The following is a 20,599-nucleotide window of genomic DNA, read 5'->3' on the forward strand; positions in this document are numbered from 1 at the left end:
CTTGCTCTGAGAAATGTCACCATATATACTGGGGTGGGAAATGTGTGAACCTCCAGATGTTGGACTAAAACTCCCATCATCCCTTCCCACTGGTGTTGCTGACTGGGGCTGATCGGAGTTGGAGTTCATCAAGTTCCCCACCAGTTCCCCACCCTTGATGTATACCAGTGTCGAAGCAAAAATGTCTCCACTCTTCATCTTTTAGCTTTCATGGCTTATTGTTGTTTTTGACCTGTCTTGGTTTAACAAAGCGACCATCATATCAGGAAACTTTGCCAGTTTGTGTATTTTCCTTAGAGTTGCTTATGAAGCTTCGTTAAGGTTTATTAAGTTTTATTACAGGTATAACTCAAATGAATTGCAATAAGATTCATACTGTCAATGAGGTGTGAGGTTTTGTTCCATTGAACTCAAGGCCTCTTAATGGTGGTGGGTCCCGTGCAAACTATACACTATGGCCCAAACTACACACTATGAGGAGATGCATCATTGCTGCAACCTACATCTCTCCAGTAATGTGTTGCTGGAAAAATGCATACTGTGACATTGTGTTCGTGTTCTGTTCTCTTCCCTGCCCACCGCCACCCCTGCTTTTCAGACATTGGGGGAACGCTAACATGATGTCATGTACTCATTTCAAGAAGACATTACCATAGAGATGTAAGTTGGCAGCACCCATGCACCTTGCTGTAACATGTGGTTTGAGCCTTAGGGAAGCAATATGTTTTGTTTTCCAGAATTTATCTGTTTGGTTCTGCTTACACAAGTTGCAGAATAGCTTACAGGGACAAAAAGTATCTTTTCCTTATGCTGTGCCTCTTTCATTGCAGTGTAAAGTATCCACGGTAGGATATCGTTCATCCTGTTATTTCTGCAAACTCCCAAGAGATGGTGAGCCTACTTTTGTTACTGTGTTTGTTAATGTGGGGTTTTGTACACAAATAGCAGTGTAAATTCAAAATTAATGAAGAACTGAGATGCATGTATTACTAAATATTGCCAATATTAGATCAGGCACTTGCTCCATTCTACAGATGGTTAACTGAACGAGATAAACTCTCGTGAAATAAACACAGGGAAAGAGCGATCTTGGGCTGGACTTGGGACAGCCCTTGAATCTGCAAGGATCTTTTTTTGTTTTGTGTTTTTGTTTTTTTGGTCTGAGGGTGTTGCATTCAAGGACTCTTTTCAGTGATAGTGTGCCAGACTGTGAGGAAGGGAAGAAAACATCCCAGAAGCTGGTGAAGGGTAACTTATATTGGCATGTGAGGAACGTGTGGCCCTTCTTTATGCATATCCCACTTGTGTCAATGTGATCCAGTATGTCCTTCATTAGTGTAAATCTAGGAAACTATCATGTTCGCAGCTGACGTCTATTATATGTAGAGAGCCAAACCAAAAGCAATTTAAATGGTATGTGTAAGACCAGATCTAAGAGAGAACAGTTTTAACGTAGTGGTTATTGCTGTAATGACTTCATTAACTTTTTGTTTGCCTAGTAACAGAAGAAAAACTTAAAAAGGGAGAAGAAGAGTTACCTGAGGAACCAACACCCGAGGAAGAAACTCCTGAGGAGCCCATTCCTCCACAAGAACCTGCTCCTCGGAAGCCTATGTCTGAGCAGCAGTGCCAGCCTCAGGAACCTGACCCTAAAAAGAAAGATGAAATTAGGGAACAGTGGTCTTCGCAAGAAAGGAAAAGGGACTCTGAAATGTTTCCGCCCCGAAAGGAGAATCAAGAACGTGGTTCAAGAAAAGTCACTGAGACCAAACATCAGGAGGATGAGAGTAAAAGTAAGCTATGTATACCTGAAAGTTGTCTTAACTACTTTCATTATGGCCATTTGGATTTGAGTTACTTCTGCATAGATGCTTAAATCTCAGCTAGCAGTCTAGTATTTTGTTGTTACTTGATTCTGTCACTCAGCCTTCGAGGCAACTGATCCTAGAAAAGATGAAGTACACACATCCCCCTGAAGGAATCTTTCTTTTTCTCCTTGCATTACTTTTCACAGCAATTATGTTAAAACGCATCCCTCGCTTCACTCCACCGGAAGTGATTGTGGGACTTCTGGCACCATACGTCCGTCTTTCCACTTCAAGTGTGCGTGTGATGAAGAACAAAGCTGGTCGGATGGGCTACACCTATGGCTTCATTGAACTGGACTCCCATGCTGTACGTTGTCATTCACCCTCCACCCCGCATGTGCCCCTCTGCACAGTGGAGTGGTAACAGTAATGAAATGCTATACTATAGTGTGGTAAAATGTTATAATTTCCTTATGTGGCAGCCCCCCCACCCCCCAATTTGGTTTGGTGTACAATTCTTCGTCACAATATTGGATCTTCTGAATTTGGTTGGTTCTTTTGTCTTCTCCATCCAAAGCTAGGAAACAGTGGCTGCGTTTGCACATAACTAAGCTAAATCATGGTTAGCATTATGAGGATGAGCCTGTGTAAGCCTTGGGCTTGCATACTCCCCCTCCCCTCTCCCCTTCCAGTGCAGCTGTAAGGAGAAGATCAGAAGCTTCTGTTCTTGATTAACTGCTGCTTAGCATTACATCCAAACCCCTTTTAATGAAACAAACCTAAACCGTGGTTTGAAGTAGGGATGCTGGAGAAATTCGAGATGGATTAAAATGAGCTCAGATTTCTAAGAATCCGACCTGCAGAATCCTCTGCAGAGCGCCCCCCTCAGGCCATGCGGAGTCCATGGACTTTTGGATGATTTTTTTACTTTCCCGAAATTTACGCATATAAATCCGTAGAAAAATACGTAAGTTTCTGCTGAGGAAATGTTGAATGGAATGGGGGACACAATACACTAAATGTTACATACACTAAATTATGTACATAATTTACATAAATTATGTAAATACTTACGCAAAGACTTATGTAAATATTTCTGTATTTTTCTGCATGATGAAAAAAAATCGCATCCATCTGTGGGTGGATAACGGAACGAAAGGCGCCTGACAATCCACGAAACACAGATGGAGCAGTCTGTACATCTGTTTGAAGTTAGCTTATTTTATTAAACCATAGTTAAGACAAAGTCCAGTTTGTCTGGGTTTGGACATAATGCCAAACTGCAGTTAGTCAAAAATAGAACTTGAAACTTCCAAACCCCTTGTGGCCACACTGGGGGAGCGGGGAGCCCATGAGCCCAAAGTTTGCACAGACTCCTTAAAACACTAAACCATGGTGTGAGCATAGCCAGTCACTACTACATGTTTACCTAGGATCTTTTCACATTACTATAGTAATCCTTCTAGATGCATACAATATTACCATTATTATGCTCTGACTATGTCTTTCAAAACTAGTGGTGCAGGCTTAGTTCTTCTGCAAGCAACTGAAGGATATAATTGAATACCTAGCAACACAATAAGCCACAGTACCCACCCACCACACCTTAAATATTCAAAATGGCCACCCTCACGTGATGCAGTCCACTGTGGCTTAAATAAGCCACAGTGGGCTGTGGTGATTGTGCCAACTGGGTAATTATGTCACAGAGCAGCTGGTGTCCGAAGCACCCAATGACCAGGGCAGGGAAAGTAGAATCTTGCTTGTTCCACTTGGAGCAGCAGAGCTTGCTTGGACTCGGACCGCGAAGGATTCAGGGTGTGACAGCGTATTTCTTGTTTAGTGGCTCAGTGTTGTCTCCTTTCCCTCCTAAATGGCTTTTTCTCTTCTCAGGAGGCACTCCGGTTAGTGAAGGTTTTACAAGATCTGGATCCTCCAATCAGCATTGATGGCCGTGCTGTGGATGTAAACCTAGCCACAGGAAAAAGGAGGTAACAAAGAGCTTACTAAATAATTTGCTGTAATAACACCATGTTAACGTATATGTTGTATTAGTCATCTAAATGTGCAAATTGAGGAGAGTTTTAGGTAGGCCATAACTTGTAGTAATATTATGGCTGTAAGGGGTTGAATCTCCTTGTTAGGGGGCTGTGCTATCAAGCTCAACTCATAGCTCCTTCTGTAACACATTAATCACTGTGGCCATGATATGGTGCATTTAAGCCATTTGGGGGGTAGGCTTAGTTAATAAGAATAATAGCTGGCCACGCTGTAAAGCTACTTGCAATACTACTTTGTTCATGGAAGATTTATGGCATAACGTCCTCTAGAGATCGGGATGCCCCTACTTCCCTTTCAAGGAGGAGTTCTGCAGATGTTGGAGTATTCTGTCCTGCCATGCGCTATAAGAATACCATAATACATTACATTTTAATTCACTTTTTTGTAGATAAACTGGCCCACTGAAATTGCTGCGCTTACAGTGAAGCAAAATTAACACTCACTGTGCTTGTAGCATGTTCATTGCCCTTAAGCTGGTATTAACTCATGCTTTTTTCTTTCTGTTGCTAGAAATGAATATGGAGACCAGGGCGATAATCCCCGCTTTAGCCAGGTATACTTGTACTGCGATATGTGTTGGCACTTGGAGGGTATTGGTTATACCCCCTCAGCTGGGCTGAGGCTGAAGGATTGAATAGTTTGGCTTTTCAGTGTTTGCTGGCATTTTCAAATGTTTTGCAAAAGTTGCTGAAAACTAGGTTCTATTTTTTTTACTCCATTTGCTCCAGTGAGCTGGTATGTAATCAGAAAAGGGCTCAAGTCAGATTCCAAGTAAAATAAATGTGAAAGATTTATTGAAATCACAGCACATGGTTAGATCACTCTCTCTCAGCAATACAATGTAAAGAATAAAAAGAAATATTTCTTATATGTATGTGTATACACACATGTGTGCATGTGTATATATAAACTGCAGTATATAGGTGGAGAACTAAACTGTAAGTAAAGCATAACATTGGGAAACTTGACAGATCCCAGGTGTCTAATCAGGGAAAGATTCCTAGGCTCACGGCCATAAAGATTACACAGACGTGTCACCTGCAATAAGACGGATCCAGACTTGTTTTTCTTCCCATTATCTCATGTCTAAACAAGGCCTATTAATAACCATTGATCTGTCTTTCTTGCCAAGGACAAGAGGCCCTGCTTTTCCATCCAAACTTAAGACAGTATGTGTGGCTGCTTGATGAAGCAAACTCTGAACCAGTTTTTCCTCCATTCTATATTACATCGAATATATTTCGAAGAGGCAGAGGAACTAGAGATCAAATCGCCAACATTCGCTGCATCATGGAGAAACAAAGAGAATTCCAGAAAAACGTCTATTTTTGCTTCATTGACTACGCGAAAGCCTTTGATTGTGTGGATCGCAACAAACTGTGGCAAATTCTTAAAGTGATGGGAGTACCAGACCACCTTACCTGTCTCCTGAGAAACCTGTACGAGGGTCAAGAAGCAACAGTAAGAACCAGACATGGAACAAACCGATTGGTTCAAAATTGGGAAAGGAGTACGACAAGGCTGCATATTGTCACCCTGCTTATTTAACTTATATGCAGAGTACATCATGAGAAATGCCGGGTTGGATGAATCAGAGGTCGGAATTAAGATTGCCGGGAGAATTATCAACAACCTCCGATATGCAGACGATACCACCCTAATGGCAGAAAGTGAAGAGGATCTAAAGAGCCTCTTGTTGAGGGTGAAAGAGGAGAGTGCAAAAGCTGGTTTGAAACTCAACATTAAAAAAACGAAGATCATGGCATCTGGCCCTATCACTTCCTGGCATCTAGAAGGGGAAGAAATGGCAGCAGTGACAGATTTTACTTTCTTGGGCTCCAAGATCACCGCAGATGGTGACTGTAGCCATGAAATTAAAAGACGCTTGCTCCTTGGGAGGAAAGCTATGGCAAACCTAGACAGCATAGTAAGAAGCAGAGACATCACCTTGCCAACAAAGGTCCGTCTAATCAAAGCTATGGTTTTCCCAGGCTCCCCTTCATGGATCACTGCCTTGTTGTGGCGAAGGGGCTTGCGTAACTCAGTGAAGCCATAAGCTATGCCGTGCAGGGCCACCCAAGACGGACAGGTCATGGCAGAGAGTTCTGACAAAATGTGGTCCACTGGAGAAGGAAATGGCAACCCACTCCAGTATTCTTGCCAAGAAAACCCCATGGAACGTATCACAAGGCTAAAAGAGATGACGCCGGAAGATGAGCCCCTCAGGTCGGAAGGTGTCCAATATGCTACTGGGGAAGAGCAGAGGGTATTTCCAAGTAGCGCCAGAAAGAGTGAAGCGGCTGGGCCAAACCCGAAAGGACACTCAGCTGTGGATGTGTCTGGCGGTGAAAAGAAAATCCGATGCTGTAAAGAACAATACTGTTTAGGAACCTGGAATGTCAGATCAATGAATCAAGGTAAGCTGGAGGTGGTCAAACATGAGATGGCAAGATTGAACATCGACATCTTGGGAATCAGCAAACTAAGCTCCAATATTTTGGCCACCTAATGTGAAGAGAAAACTCCCTGGAAAAGACCCTGATGCTGGGAAAGACTGAAGGCAAAAGGAGAAGGGGACGGCAGAGGATGAGATGGCTAGATAGCATCACGGATGCAATGAATATGAACTTGAGCACGCTCCGGGAAAGAGCGCAGGACAGGAAGGCCTGGCGTGCTATGGTCCATGGGGTCACGAAGAGTCGGACACGACTGAACGACTGAACAACAACAATGTATGGCTGTGAGAGCTGGACTATAAGGAAGGCTGAGCGCCGAAGAATTGATGCTTTCGAACTGTGGTGCTGGAGAAGACTCTTACGAGTCCCCTGGACTGCAAGGAGGTCCAATCAGTCCATCCTAAAGGAAATCACCCTGAGTGCTCATTGGAAGGACAGATACTGAAGCTGAAGCTCAAATATTTTGGCCACCTAATGCGAAGAGAAAACTCTCTGGAAAAGACCCTGATGCTGGGAAAGACTGAAGGCAAAAGGAGAAGGGGACGGCAGAGGATGAGATGGCTAGATAGCATCACCGATGCAATGAATATGAACCTGAGCACACTCCGGGAGAGTGCGCAGGACAGGAAGGCCTGGCGTGCTATGGTCCATGGGGTCACGAAGAGTCGGACACGACTGAACAACAACAATATTCCATAGCTGCAGCAGGCCTTTTCCCCCAAGTACGACCAGACTAAAGCCTGGTTCGCACAATCAAAACAGCCCACTGTGGGTTATTTAAGCCATGGTGAGCCACAGCACATGCCAGTGCATGCCAGCTGGTATTTCGCATATAAGCTCCCGGCTGGGGCTTGTCGTTGCATCTGAACCCGGCCACCATGGCTATGCAAAGGTTAAACAACTCTCGCCTAACCCATAGTCCGTTGTAGGCTTAAGAAACTCACAATGGGCTGTTTCGATACGAACCCGCCCTAAGATTTGCTACTATTTACAGTACTGGTTCAGATTACTGCTCCTCCCACCCTTCTCCCATATGAGCAGGAGGAGATCCCCTGTTTTGTAGACATTGGAAAACTAGGCATTTCTATACTGCACATCTGGCCTGAATGAGAAACTTTTGATGTTGATAGGTGACTATTGGCTTTCCTGAGCTATGCCTCTAGCCCAGAGAAGAGTATTACTGGTACTTGATTACATGTTAACTTGGTGCATTCAAATTAGCCTGGAATGCTTTGAGTAATAGGAAAATGTCCACCAGATGTTTTGCTTTCTAGGTTTCTGTTTTTAAATGTCTTTTGTATTTTAGGGCAAACGGGGCATGAGTGACAGGAGAGGTTCTGATGCACAGAAACGAAGATCAGAGTGTAAGACGCATCCTTATTTTCTTGTTACATTGTTCTTCTTATCACTTTATAGTTACTTGTTATGAGAACTCGCTATCACTATTCCATATTTAAAATGTTCCTTATCTAGAATTGTTGACACCTCCAGTCAAAACAAAACAAAAAATCATTGCCAGTCCTCTTTTTAAAAATGGGCATGCTTTCAAACAAGATGAAAAGTAGTCTTAAATTTTCTGTTTTAAGATGTCACGTTGGTCATCTGAGATTTTTCAGTGGTTCAAATTGGACTATAGAATCTTCCAAGATTTTTTCCTGACTTGAAAAATTAAGCCAGGGTCACCTGCTCCTTGCAAAATATTTGGATTAAAATTTCATCATCCAGAGCCTTTCAGCTCATGCTTGTGCTTTTCTTTTAGGGCTGGCCTACTAGGTGAAGCAGCTTGCCTCAGTTGGCAGATCTGGGGCTATCATTAAAGGGCAGCAAATTGTTAATTGTTTAGTTTAATTTATTTTAATTATCCTGGTAAATTTATTTTAATTACCCTGGTGGATTTTCTGCCTCAGGCACCAGATCGTCTTGGACCGCCTCTGCTTTATTTACGGATGTGTGTCATCTGTGGAAGCATATGACCTCTGCCTTTATTTCTTTCCCTTCAGCTTCTTCCGATGTCTCTACATTTATTTATGACCCAGACACTGGAAACTATTTTGACCCCATAACTGGGGTATACTATGATCCCAATACTCAGGTGAGAGTACGTACATCTGTGTGCTCACTTTGCCATTTTATTATCAGGAAATGTTCTTCTGTAAATGTTTGTCAAATATTTTTGTCCAGAGAGAAGTACCAATGGGGCGAGAATCATGTACATCTCCACCACCACCTAGTGGAAGGAGGCGTAAGAGCCAGGAAAGGACAAGTGAAAGAGACGAGACATCCAGTAGAGATAACAGAGAGAGAAGAGACAGACACAGAAATAAAACGGCCAAGGTAGATATCTGTTACAAGATCGCTCTTATGAACTGTGCAACTTGCGTAGACTTAATCTAATTAGAAGGACTAAGGATGAATGCTACTATAGCTAAAGCCTGCCAGTGCAACTAGGGAAGCCTAGGAACTTGCAAAATAGGTACTGGGTAGGGTTTATCATAATTTGTAGATAATCCAGTTTCTTTTCCAGTTTATAATCCTTTTTAGCCACCCAACTTTTCATGAGCAAAAATGTCCCTTTTGAACATTAAAAACAAGCAGAATAAACAGTCTTTCAAAAGAGAGCATGGGTTTATAGATCCAGGGGCAAAGCATCATTAAACTTAGGCATCTCTTTAAAAAGCAAGCAAAGAAACTAAACTATGCAAACATTGATTGGTAGGTATAATACAAATAACTGGACTGACAAGATAGTAAGATGTGCATCAAGCCACCTCAGCTTACACAATAAACTTATTTATTTACAACATTTGTATGCCGTTCCACATCTAAACAGATTCCAGAGTGGTAAACAACAAGAGATAAAATGAACAAAAGATAAAAAGAAGAAGAATGAAACATGATATTAAAATTATTCTTTAAAAAAACAGAGAGCCAATAGAAGTGAGGCTGTTTTCAGGAGGTGCTGAAAACAATGCAGTATTGGTGCCTGCCTAACCACTAGAGGCAGGGAGTTCCACAGGAAGGGGGCCACCATACTGAAGGCTATTCTCCGGGTGGACTCCAGACAGGCCATAGGTCCATGTAGAACCACCAGGTGCATGCCCTCTGATGACCTCAGTGATTAGGCAGGTTGGTAAAGGAGAAAGCACTGTCTCAGGTATCCTGGTCCCAATTGTTTTGAGCTTTGTACACCAGTACCAAATTTTAAAAATGGCCTCAAAGGTCCACTCACTTTAGAGAACATACAATCCTTGTTTGTCTTTAGAGCTGACAAGTTAGCAAAACCCAGTTCACATCCAGAACTGAGGGTTCCAAGAGAGGGATTATGAAGCCCATCAGTGGCCATATTCAAATAGCTTGGCATGCCTGTCAAGTCAGAATTGTTCTCCTCTTTGAAGATAAAGTTCTGAGAGTGGCAAAGCTCAACCTTCTGGCTTTCAAACTTCTGGATAAATAGCAAAAGTATCTAGTTTAATTCTTTCATTGGAAATGTAAATAGGATACCTAGATACATCAATATTTCATATGCATCTCTGATAAGATGGATATAAAAATAGGACTGCAAGTAGACAGGAGTAAATTGAGTAAATCTGTTCCGACTCTGACAACAAAATCCCCTGATAAATCTTGTCAGGTGCTCACAGCTACCCAATAAATGGATGCAGTGTACTTGCCCTTATTTTAAAGCAAGTTTGACTTGGTCTGAATGTGGAGGAGCAACACTTAAATCCTAGAATGGAAACTGGTTTGGGACGGAAACCAGAAGTGTATTTTTCAACATCACATACAGCCGTAGCAGACATCTCACCATTCTGCATCTGGGCCCCTCTTATTTATTTTAAGTATTTAAAACATTTGTATCCCACCCTATATCATTACGTACTCAGGGTGGTATACAGGTAAAATCAATTTAAACAGCTGAAAACATTAAACCATTTAACAAGTTAATACCAATTACAATCTAAAACAATAAAACAGTTTAAACAGTGTGCAACTTTAGGGAATGCATTTAGCCCTCAAAGGCTTTGGCAAAAAGCCATGTTTTTACTTGGCACCGGAATGAAACCAATGTACGTGTCAATTGGGCCTCCGAGGGGAGGGCATTCCACAACTGGAGTGCCACAGCAGAGAAGGCCCTCTCCCACGTCCCACCATAGCATATGTCTCACACTGGTGGGACACAGAGGAGGGCCTGTCCAATAGATCTCAGTCCTTGGCAGGCATATATAGGGAGAGGCGCTCCCTCAAATATTGAGGCCCCAAGCCGCTTAGGGCTTTAAATGTCATCACCAGAACCTTGAATTCCGACCAGAAGTGTATTGGCAGCAAGTGCAATTCCTTTAAAACTGGTGTTATATGATCTTTATGACATGTTCCAGTCAGCAGTCTAGCTGCTGCATTTTGCACTAGCTGCAACTTCCAAGTCATCTTCAAGGGCAGCCCCATGTAAAGTGCATTGCAGTAGTCTAATCAGGAAGTTACCTGTGCATGTACTGCTGTTGCTCTTGAAAGTTCTGGCACTTTAATTGCTATGTATTTAGCTATCTACACAACCCCTTATGTACACCCCTGTAATTCTCACCCATGGCTTGTCATGGTTGAGAATCGAAGGCAAAAAGGATGCCAGCTGAAGATAGCAAGAGTGGAATAGTTCAAGGAAACATGTTCGTTGTGCTGATTCTTCTAAAGGAAGCACAATGGGAAAGTAGAAGCAAAGGTTTTAGTAAGAATGATAGAGTTGTGAAGGAAGTGGTGGGGAAGCTCAGCTGTTTATGCATTTTAATTCTCAATCTGAATGTTTCAGAATGAGTCCCAAGAGGAGAAGTTTCCTGCAGAAGACGTCTTTAAAAAGCCACTACCTCCAACTCTGAAAAAAGAAGAGAGTGCACCCCCGGTAAGAATACCTTACTTGGCATTTGTCTGCTGGAACAGATTTTTCTTTCTCAGATTTAATTTTTATCCAATAATCTTAGCAAGGGTAGTGCTTAATGCCCTACTGAAATTGTCCAGTGTACACAGCAATAAACTAATCAGCAACGATTCCGATCTGGGGCAAAGAATTGTAGGGGAAAGTATAATGTCGCACTCTGTGTTGCAGCAACAGTGAACAGACTGCTGGTTGATTTAAACAAAGTTCCAGTTCAGCAGTAGGTGGGTTCAGGGCTGCTTCCCTAAATCCACTGTCAAGGGAGTACCATTGAACTTAGCTGCCCTTACTTCTAAATAAACTTGCATGCATAGAATTGTGCTCTATGTGTGTCTTTTGCTGCAACAAGTTACTGTGTGTAGGTTTTCTTTTCTCTCTATCAGACTTTTAGATTTATTGAAAATTAGGAGGAATTACAAATTAGGAGAAATTGGGACTTTTAAACTGCAAGCCATGGCCTGAAAACAATAATGAAGTTGCAGCTGAAATGAATTTTATAGAGCCCAGAACATAGAATATACATGATGTTTCATTGTTAAGGCTAAGCAGATCTCTGCTAGTCAGTGCCTGGATAAAAAAAACTGCCCTGAAGTTCTCAAAATAGGATACAAGTATAATAAAACATGGTTACACTTCGGGAGTGTAGGAGGAGATAAAATATTAATGCCGAATGAGGGGGGAAACTTGGACTATGATTGAAGGATCTCCCCACCCCGGTGCACACTGCTGGCATTTACTGATCTTGAGTGTCCACAGCAATTATGTCCAATGGAGGGCTCTCCTTGACCCTGAATTATAACAGATTTCAAGCAGAACAAGTCAGCAGTGTAGTGCTTTATTTAATAAGGTGAAATGTCAGCAGAAGCATCATATGCAAGACATAGGAAGTACAGTGATGTCTTAGGCCTGGTCTACCAGGCAGCAGAATGAGGTAGTAGTGTCCTGAGCTGGTAGAATAGACTGCACCACTTCAGACTGCAGGTGGGAGAAGCCACTTTTTTAAATGCTCCCCAACATAAAAGACTTTTTGCAAGTGTAAAAACAAAACCTAACCTAGCACACTGGGGGAAGAGTCTCTAGCCCAGCTCTTTATTTGCAGGGAGTGTTTTATGCAAAAGCTGATCTCCCAACTGCTGTCTATTTTTGTACAGTCCATTTTACCATCTCATTCTGCAGCATATTACGTAGTATGCAGAATGAGGTGATAGACTGAGATGGTAGCATTCTCAACTGTACCGTACTACTTCAGGCTCCAGGTGAGGGAACTGAATGCTCTTTCTGCGAATAACTCGTACAACTACGTCTGCATGGTTAGTTTATTAGTTGCTGGAGTAGGGATATAAGTTTATATACATTTGTCTAAAATAGGTGTAGTTTATTTTATCCCCCTTGTTTGTAGATATATTTATGAATTTTGTATTAACTGAATTGGTGTTTTCTTAAATATTGAATTGAAAGTTTATTTATAGCTTTACTGTAGCATTTTAATTGGAGAATTTTTCCTATTCATCTTTTGAAAATATTTTATTTGTTTTTGTATGATAACGTTAGCAGCTTTGGGCTTCCTTTTGGAGGGAAGTTGTTGTTGTTCAGTCGTTCAGTCATGTCCGACTCTTCGTGACCCCATGGACCATAGCACGCCAGGCCTTTCCTGTCCTCCGCTCTCTCCCGGAGTGTGCTCAAGTTCATATTCATTGCATCCGTGATGCTATCTAGCCATCTCATCCTCTGCCGTCCCCTTCTCCTTTCGCCTTCAATCTTTCCCAGCATTAGGGTCTTCTCCAGGGAGTTTTCTCTTCGCATTAAGTGGCCAAAATATTTGAGCTTCAGCTTCAGTATCTGTCCTTCCAATGAGCACTCAGGGTTGATTTCCTTTAGGATGGACTGATTGGACCTCCTTGCAGTCCAGGAGACTCGTAAGAGTCTTCTCCAGCACCACAGTTTGAAGACATCAATTCTTCGGCGCTCAGCCTTCCTTATAGTCCAGCTCTCACAGCCATATATTACTACTGGGAAAACCATAGCTTTGATTATACGAACCTTTGTCGGCAAGGTGATGTCTCGCTTCTTACTATGCTGTCTAGGTTTGCCATAGCTTTCCTCCCAAGGAGCAAGTGTCTTTTAATTTCATGGCTACAGTCATCGCCTGCGGTGATCTTGGAACCCAGGAAAATAAAATCTGTCACTGCTTCCATTTCTTCTCCTTCTATATGCCAGGAAGTGATGGGGCCAGATGCCATGATCTTAGTTTTTTTAATGTTGAGTTTCAAACCAGCTTTTGCACTCTCCACTTCCAGCCTCAACAAGAGGCTCTTTAGATCCTCTTCGCTTTCTGCCATTAGGGTGGTATTGTCTCCGTATTTGAGGTAGTTGATAATTCTCCCGGCAATCTTAATTCCAACCTGTGATTCATCCAACCCGGCGTTTCTCATGATGTACTCTGCATATAAGTTAAATAAGCAGATACGACAATATTTGTCGTACTCCTTTCCCAATTTTGAACCAATTGGTTGTTCCATGTCTGGTTCTTACTGTTGCTTCTTGACCCTCGTACAGGTTTCTCAGGAGACAGGTAAGGTGGTCTGGTATTCCCATCTCTTTAAGAATTTGCCACAGTTTGTTGTGATCCACACAATCAAAGGCTTTAGCATAGTCAATGAAGCAGAAATAGACGTTTTTCTGTAATTCTCTTGCTTTCTCCATGATCCAGCGAATGTTGGCAATTTGATCTCTAGTTCCTCTGCCTCTTCGGAACCCCGCTTGTACTTCCGGTAGTTCTCAGTTCACATGCTGCTGAAGCCTAGCTTGTAGGATTTTGAGCATAACCTTGCTGGCATCTGAAATGAGCGCAATTGTATGGTAGTTTGAACACTCTTTGGCATTGTCGTTCTTTGGAATTGGAATGTAAACTGACCTTTTCCAATCTTGTGCCCACTGTTGAGTGTTCCAAATGTGTTGGCATATTGAGTGCAGCACTTTAACAGCATCATCTTTTAGGATTTTAAATAGCTCAGCTGGAATACTGTCATCTCCGCTAGTTTTGTTGTTAGTAATGCTTCCTAAGGCCCACTTGACTTTACTCTCTAGGATGTTCGGCTCACGTTCAGTGACTGCACTATCATGGCTATCAGGGACATTCAGATCTTTCCTGCATAGTTCTTCTGTGTATTCTTGCCACCTCTTCTTAATCTCATCTGCTTCTGTTAAGTCCCTACCTTCTTTGTCCTTTATCATGCCCGTCCTTGCACAAAACGTTCCCTTGAGATCTCCGATTTTCTTGAAGAGATCTCTAGTCTTTCCCATTCTATTGTTTTCCTCGATTTCTTTGCATTGTTCATTTAAGAAGGCCTTCTTGTCTCTCCTTGCTATTCTCTAGAACTCTGCATTCAGTTGGATATATCTTCCCCTTTCTCCCTTGCTTTTCACTTCCCTTCTTTCCTCAGCTCCTTGTAAAGCCTCATCAGACAGCCACTTTGCTTTCTTGCATTTCTTTTTCTTTGGGATGGATTTAGTTGCTGCCTCCTGAACAATGTTACGGACCTCTGTCCATAGTTCCTCAGGCACTCTGTCTATCAGGTCTAATCCCTGAAATCTATTCATCACCTCCACTGTATATTCATCAGGGATATGATTTAGGTCATACCTGAATAGTTTAGTGGTTTTCCCTATGTTCTTCTATTTAAGCCAAAATTTTGCGATAAGAAGCTCATGATCTGAGCCACAGTCAGCTCCAGGTCTTGTTTTTACTGACTGTATAGAGCTTCTCCATCTTTGGCTGCAAAGGACATCATCAATCTGATTTCGATATTGACCATCTGGTGATGTCCATGTGTAGAGTCGTCTCTTGTTCTGTTGGAAAAGAGTGTTTGCTATGATCAGTGTGTTCTCTTGGCAAAACTCTATTAGCCTTTGTCCTGCTTCATTTTGTACTCCAAGCCATGCTTGCCTGTTATCCCGGTTATTTCTTGACTTCCTACTTTAGCATTCCAATCCCCTTTGATGAAAAGGACATCTTTTTTTGGTGTTAGTTCTAGAAGGTGTTGTAGGTCTTCATAGAACCGATCAACCTCAGCGTCTTCGGCCTCAGAGGTTGGGGCATAGACTTGAATTACTGTGATGTTGAATGGTTTGCCTTGGATTCGTACTGAGATCATTCTGTTGTTTTTGAGATTGTACCCCAGTACTGCTTTTCCCACCCTTTTGTTGACTATGAGTGCTACGCCATTTCTTCTACGGGATTCTTGCCCACAGTGGTAGATATAATGGTCACCTGAATTAAATTCGCCTGTGCCTGTCCATTTTAGTTCGCTGATTCCCAAGATGTTGATGTTCAGTCTTGCCATCTCATGTTTGACCACCTCTAGCTTACCTTGATTCATTGATCTGACATTCCAGGTTCCTAAACAGTATTGTTCTTTACTGCATTGGACTTTCTTTTCACCACCAGACACATCCACAGCTGACTGTCCTTTTGGCTTTGGCCCAGCCGCTTCACTCTTTCTGGCGCTACTTGGAAATTCCCTCTGCTCTTCCCCAGTAGTATATTGGACACCTTCCGACCTGAGGGGCTCATCTTCCGGCATCATATCTTTTAGTCTTGTGATACGTTCCATGGAGTTTTCTTGGCAAGAATACTGGAGTGGGTTGCCATTTCCTTCTCAAGCAGACCACATTTTGTCAGAACTCTCCACCGTGACCTGTCCATCTTGGGTGGCCCTGCACGGCATAGCTTATGGCTTCACTGAGTTATGCAAGCCCCTTCGCCACAACAAGGCAGTGAGCCATGAAGGGGTGAGCAGGGTACAAATAAATTGAATGAATGAATGTAATCCTTACAACAATCCTGTAAGGTAAGCATTCATCCCCTTTGTTGCAGTTGAGAGGACTGAGGCTGAGACAAAATAGCATACCTAAGGCCACCCAGTGAGTTCATAGCAGAGGCAACATTTGAACCAGGGACTTCCTGAATTGTTGCTTGGTCTCTCAGACACTACACTACACCAGCTAAGTGTACTGGAAGCAGTGAAGCAGATTCACTAGTAATACATCATGAATACTTGAGACACCTCAAACCCTCAGAATGGCTGAATAGGCTTCAGGGCTGCATGTGGGTCTCATTCTGTTCTCCTTTTTCTACAGCCAAAAGTAGTGAATCCTCTGATAGGACTCCTAGGGGAGTATGGTGGAGACAGTGACAACGAGGAAGAGGATGATGAAGAGGAGCCACAGCCACAGCCTCAGCCTCCACGGCCACCAGTGCAACAGGAGGAACGGTCTCAGAAGGCTGAAAACGATGAAGATAAGCTGACTGACTGGAATAAGTTAGCATGTTTACTTTGCCGGAGGCAGTTTCCAAATAAGGAAGTACTGATCAAGCATCAACAGCTTTCCAACCTTCACAAAGTAAGGATGGTGGCAATACATTCAGGGGGATGTTCATTTTGTATCTTGCTTCATTTAACAAATCTTCTGATATTAGACAGAAATGCTACCTGAAATTAGGGTTTCAGGACAAGGTGTTTTCCTTTCAGATCTGGGCTTTGAGCCATGCAGACAGCACAAACTGTGAATGTAGTGTATAAAATTACCCAGTCACCTGCAGTTGAAGAATGCGCTACAGTCAAAAACCAACAGCAGGGTTAGATTAGCCAGAGGCTTTTTGAAAGAACCAGATTTTAGCCTGACATACCTGAAAGAGGACAGTTGCCTGCTGAGCTTCTCTGGGGAAGGCATTCTGCCTGGTTGGTTCCCTTACTGAAAAAACCCTGCTCCTATCTAGTGGATGCACACCAAGATTCATTTGGCAACTGAACCCAGAGAAAGGCCTCAGATGTAGTTAAAAGTTTGGAAAGCAGTATTTTTGGGAACAGTGCAATAAATGGAGTGTGTGTGTGTGTTCATTTTGTTTGTATTTTGCATTCTTTAGTATATTGTTTTTGTAAAATATACGTTGAAGTGTTGGAATTTATTGTTAAGCTTTGTTTTATTCCCAAATGTCTGTTGTTCATCCTGTCATTTTGCTGTTAGCAAAACTTGACAATTGGCTGAATATTTTAAATGGTTAGATTATTCTAGGATATTCTAAATGGCTGGAGGAAATAGGTTTCTATGCATAAAGTGAGAATTCAAGAACTATTTGTTCCTTTTACTTTTTTCTTACAGCAAAACCTAGAGATTCATCGGAAGATAAAACGATCGGAGCAAGAACTGGCCTATTTGGAGAGGCGAGAGCGAGAGGTGACTGGGGAATTACGTCTGTTTTGTATGGTCCTGTACAGCTGTGGCTCTGCTGAATCCTCATATGTAAAGAAAACATTAATTCCCTGTGTGTCCCACTGAGACTGACTTGCAGCTATATGCACGTACATAGTGTAAGGCAGGAGCATGAAGATCAGGGGTGGGGAACTTGTGGCCCTCCAGATGTTGTTGGACTCCAACTTGCACCAGCTAGCATGACCAAGGGTCAGGGATGTTGGGAATTGTAGTCTAATAACATCTGGAAGGCCCACAGATTCCTCACCCCTTATCTAGACTGTAGCCTGAAATGGACTATCATCCTTAGTTTACCTCATTTTTGCCATATAGTGAAAATCTTCAACAGCACCTCAGAGAAGAAAAATAGTATATTATAATGGTTAGAATACCAGACTAACTCAACTAATATTGGATTTGTTTCTGCTTAGTGTAACCCATGTGCCTCCTTGCAACTTCCTTTGCCACCTGGAAAATGCTGATATATACCTTGTTTTTCTGGGTATCAGTCTAACTGATATTTAAAAATAAAGCCATGTGTAGGGAAAAGCTCCAGGTGGAATAAAATAAAGCAACATGATTGCTTAGGAACATAGTTTGTTATGAATGCCCAGCCCTGGGGACACTTCTCTCTGCTGTGTAGAAAGACTATATAATGGTTCATCATACAATGGAGCTGAAGAATTTCCCATAGGATTAGCTTAAGCTTTCAACCAGTCGCCAGTCCATCTCTCCATGTTAAGGAGATATTTGGACACAAGATGGATTTGCCAAACGGTATAGGCTTTGACTGCAGAATGTATGTTTACAAGAGAAGAGAGGGAACCTGATTTCAATGTGCAGCAAACCAAATGTCAGACCTCTCTGTCTTAACACTAGCACTTCACTCAATATACACTTCCAAAGAAACCTAAACACCTGTAAGATAACCCAATTATGTGTAGGTGCAAGATGATGGATTCTTGTGCTTGGAAGCACTTTGATTTTACATTAATTATATGAAGCAATTAACAAAGTCGGTAGGCTCTTGTAGAGCTCATACACCTGGCTTATATCTGTAGATAGTCTTCATTTGAAGTGTCGGGAAAGTGAGATATGTTCTGTTACAACATCGAAGGACTCTTTCTCCACTGCTTAGATTATTTGATCAGATGTGGAGTTTTTAGTGAAGGAATGAGTTTTTGGTACCGTATCAGGGCAGGAAGAATCAGTGATGCAATTTTTACTTTGTCTTCTAATTTAAAGGGAAGGTTTAAAGAAAAGGGAAGTGACCGAAGAGAGAGATTTGAGGAACGGAACTCTCCAGAGAGAAAACGTCCAAAGAACTTCAGGAATTCTGAAAGGTAATGGCATATTCTTATCTTGAGAAATATGCTATCCAATGTAACCTTACAATTTCTTGTGTGTCTTGGAAATGGGCACGGAAGTTAAATCAAGTAGCATTAAAAATTAATACTGTATTTTAGCATGTATAGCATGCTTTAAAGTGCCTAAAACACTTTGCCTACATTCTCAGTAGTCCTTGCAACCATCCAATTTAAAAGGTCTATCTGTGTTAATTCCATATTGAAAATGGGAAGTTTAGGCTGAGAGAGAATGCCTTTCATTAAGCTCCCTCATGGGTTAATGGCTGAAGGAAGATTTAAATGAGAGGCTTCCTGGCCCACATTGTTAGCTGTTACATTACACCAGCTTTCATTTTCAAAGTGTCTTCTTATTTTAAAAGCATCCATCTGTAAAAGTCAAGAAATTGACTTAATACATGTCTGATATATAGATGTGACTGAGATGCAGTTTGTGGGGATGTTGTGCTTTTCCCCCCTCAGCCAGTTCTTTGGGTGTGTCTGTGTTATGGGTCAAAGCTTTTAGAGCAGGGAAAGATAGAAGGTAGACCACTGACTGATTTCTGATGAATACCCAGCACTTGCTAGTTGCTGGAAGTTTTGTAAAGAATGCTGAACTTCATCTGAACCAGCAAAACACTTAAGTTTTTAAAGGATGGATCAATTAACACGACTCAGGGTGCAGTCCTATTGCGAGGATCGTACGCCTCTGAACTCGGAGACTTACGGTCATCCTATGCGGGGTGGGAGGAGCAGCGGAGGTGATCTTTGTCTCCCCATTCTCCCACCCTGCATTTTCACTAGACAGGCCTTTTTGCCTGTCTAGCAAAAGCGTATCGGAACAGGGCAGATAGGAAGCTGGAGAGGCCTCAGGATAGCTCGTAGCCTGTCCTCTCCTATCTCCTCCCCTCCCCGCCCACTGAAACACCCCCTTCCCCCCCTTGAGGTTGATTTGCTGACCTCAGAGAAGCAGCCGACACAGTGCTTTCCACATTGGCTGCAAGTGTGGGGGTGGGGGGGAAGAGCTCTGATCTGGGAATCCAAACTATCCTCAGACGATTAGGAGATTCTGATTATGCATTCTTGCTTTGTTATTTTAAAACACTTTGGACCATAGGGATTATAGGAGAGGGGGAAAGGCCTTACAAGACCAATGTCAGTCTCCTCCTGCTTTAGAGAATGAGCTCTAGGTAGTTCTGACAATCTGGCTCCTAAAGTTTCAGCTACATCTTTAAAATACGCTGTTGCTTAGACAATTATGCAGCTATATATGCTATTGGGAAAGTCTCCATGTCAATATGCTTGCTTTGGTTTGCAGTGACTATAAGCCCATGGATAAAGGGAGAATGGAGAGCAATAACAAAGGAAGCCGCATGATGCAAGCTATGGGCTGGAAGGAAGGCTCAGGTCTGGGGCGCAATGAACAGGGCATGACATCTCCAGTGGAGGTAAAACTCCTGTCTTTGCAAAGGCAGCTATTTTTCATTGGCTGCAATTTAGGTGTATGAACAATGTGTCTGCTTGAACCCAGTTTTAAGAGAGAATTCTCTAAAAAGCTACCTGTAGGAAAAATGTCATCGGTCTGCAGCTCTTAATAAAAGAGCATTAGTTTGAAAGGAACATCACAAGCATGTTATCCTCTGTTTCCCACAGGGCTCTTTATCTGTGGCCAGATGTATTTGTGTGTGGGTGGGGGGAGTACATCTGTAGACCATAAGAATCTGTTTCCACCATGATAAAGCCATCAGCTGAAAC

General features: G+C 42.4%; 1 protein-coding gene across 6 annotated transcripts in view; it reads left to right on the forward strand.

Moving 5' to 3' along the window:
* RBM6 (RNA binding motif protein 6) overlaps nt 1–20,599 on the forward strand; it is an 82,282-nt gene that overhangs the window by 60,487 nt on the left and 1,196 nt on the right. For 4 of the 6 annotated variants that reach the window (XM_084839588.1, XM_084839592.1, XM_084839587.1 and 1 more), the window contains 13 exons: nt 831–891; nt 1,500–1,793; nt 2,015–2,175; nt 3,702–3,799; nt 4,380–4,422; nt 7,632–7,689; nt 8,326–8,417; nt 8,507–8,659; nt 11,127–11,216; nt 16,389–16,652; nt 17,412–17,486; nt 18,747–18,844; nt 20,163–20,292. In XM_084839588.1, the coding sequence (XP_084695714.1) occupies nt 831–891; nt 1,500–1,793; nt 2,015–2,175; nt 3,702–3,799; nt 4,380–4,422; nt 7,632–7,689; nt 8,326–8,417; nt 8,507–8,659; nt 11,127–11,216; nt 16,389–16,652; nt 17,412–17,486; nt 18,747–18,844; nt 20,163–20,292 (1,617 nt within the window). The remainder of the gene's footprint in view (nt 1–830; nt 892–1,499; nt 1,794–2,014; nt 2,176–3,701; nt 3,800–4,379; nt 4,423–7,631; nt 7,690–8,325; nt 8,418–8,506; nt 8,660–11,126; nt 11,217–16,388; nt 16,653–17,411; nt 17,487–18,746; nt 18,845–20,162; nt 20,293–20,599) is intronic. The other 2 variants (XM_084839590.1, XM_084839589.1) reach the window with 1 other exon arrangement.

The sequence above is a fragment of the Heloderma suspectum genome, chromosome 2 (assembly GCF_057233095.1).
Source record: "Heloderma suspectum isolate Gila_16-S chromosome 2, 16-S_ref, whole genome shotgun sequence".
Lineage (NCBI taxonomy): Eukaryota > Metazoa > Chordata > Lepidosauria > Squamata > Helodermatidae > Heloderma > Heloderma suspectum.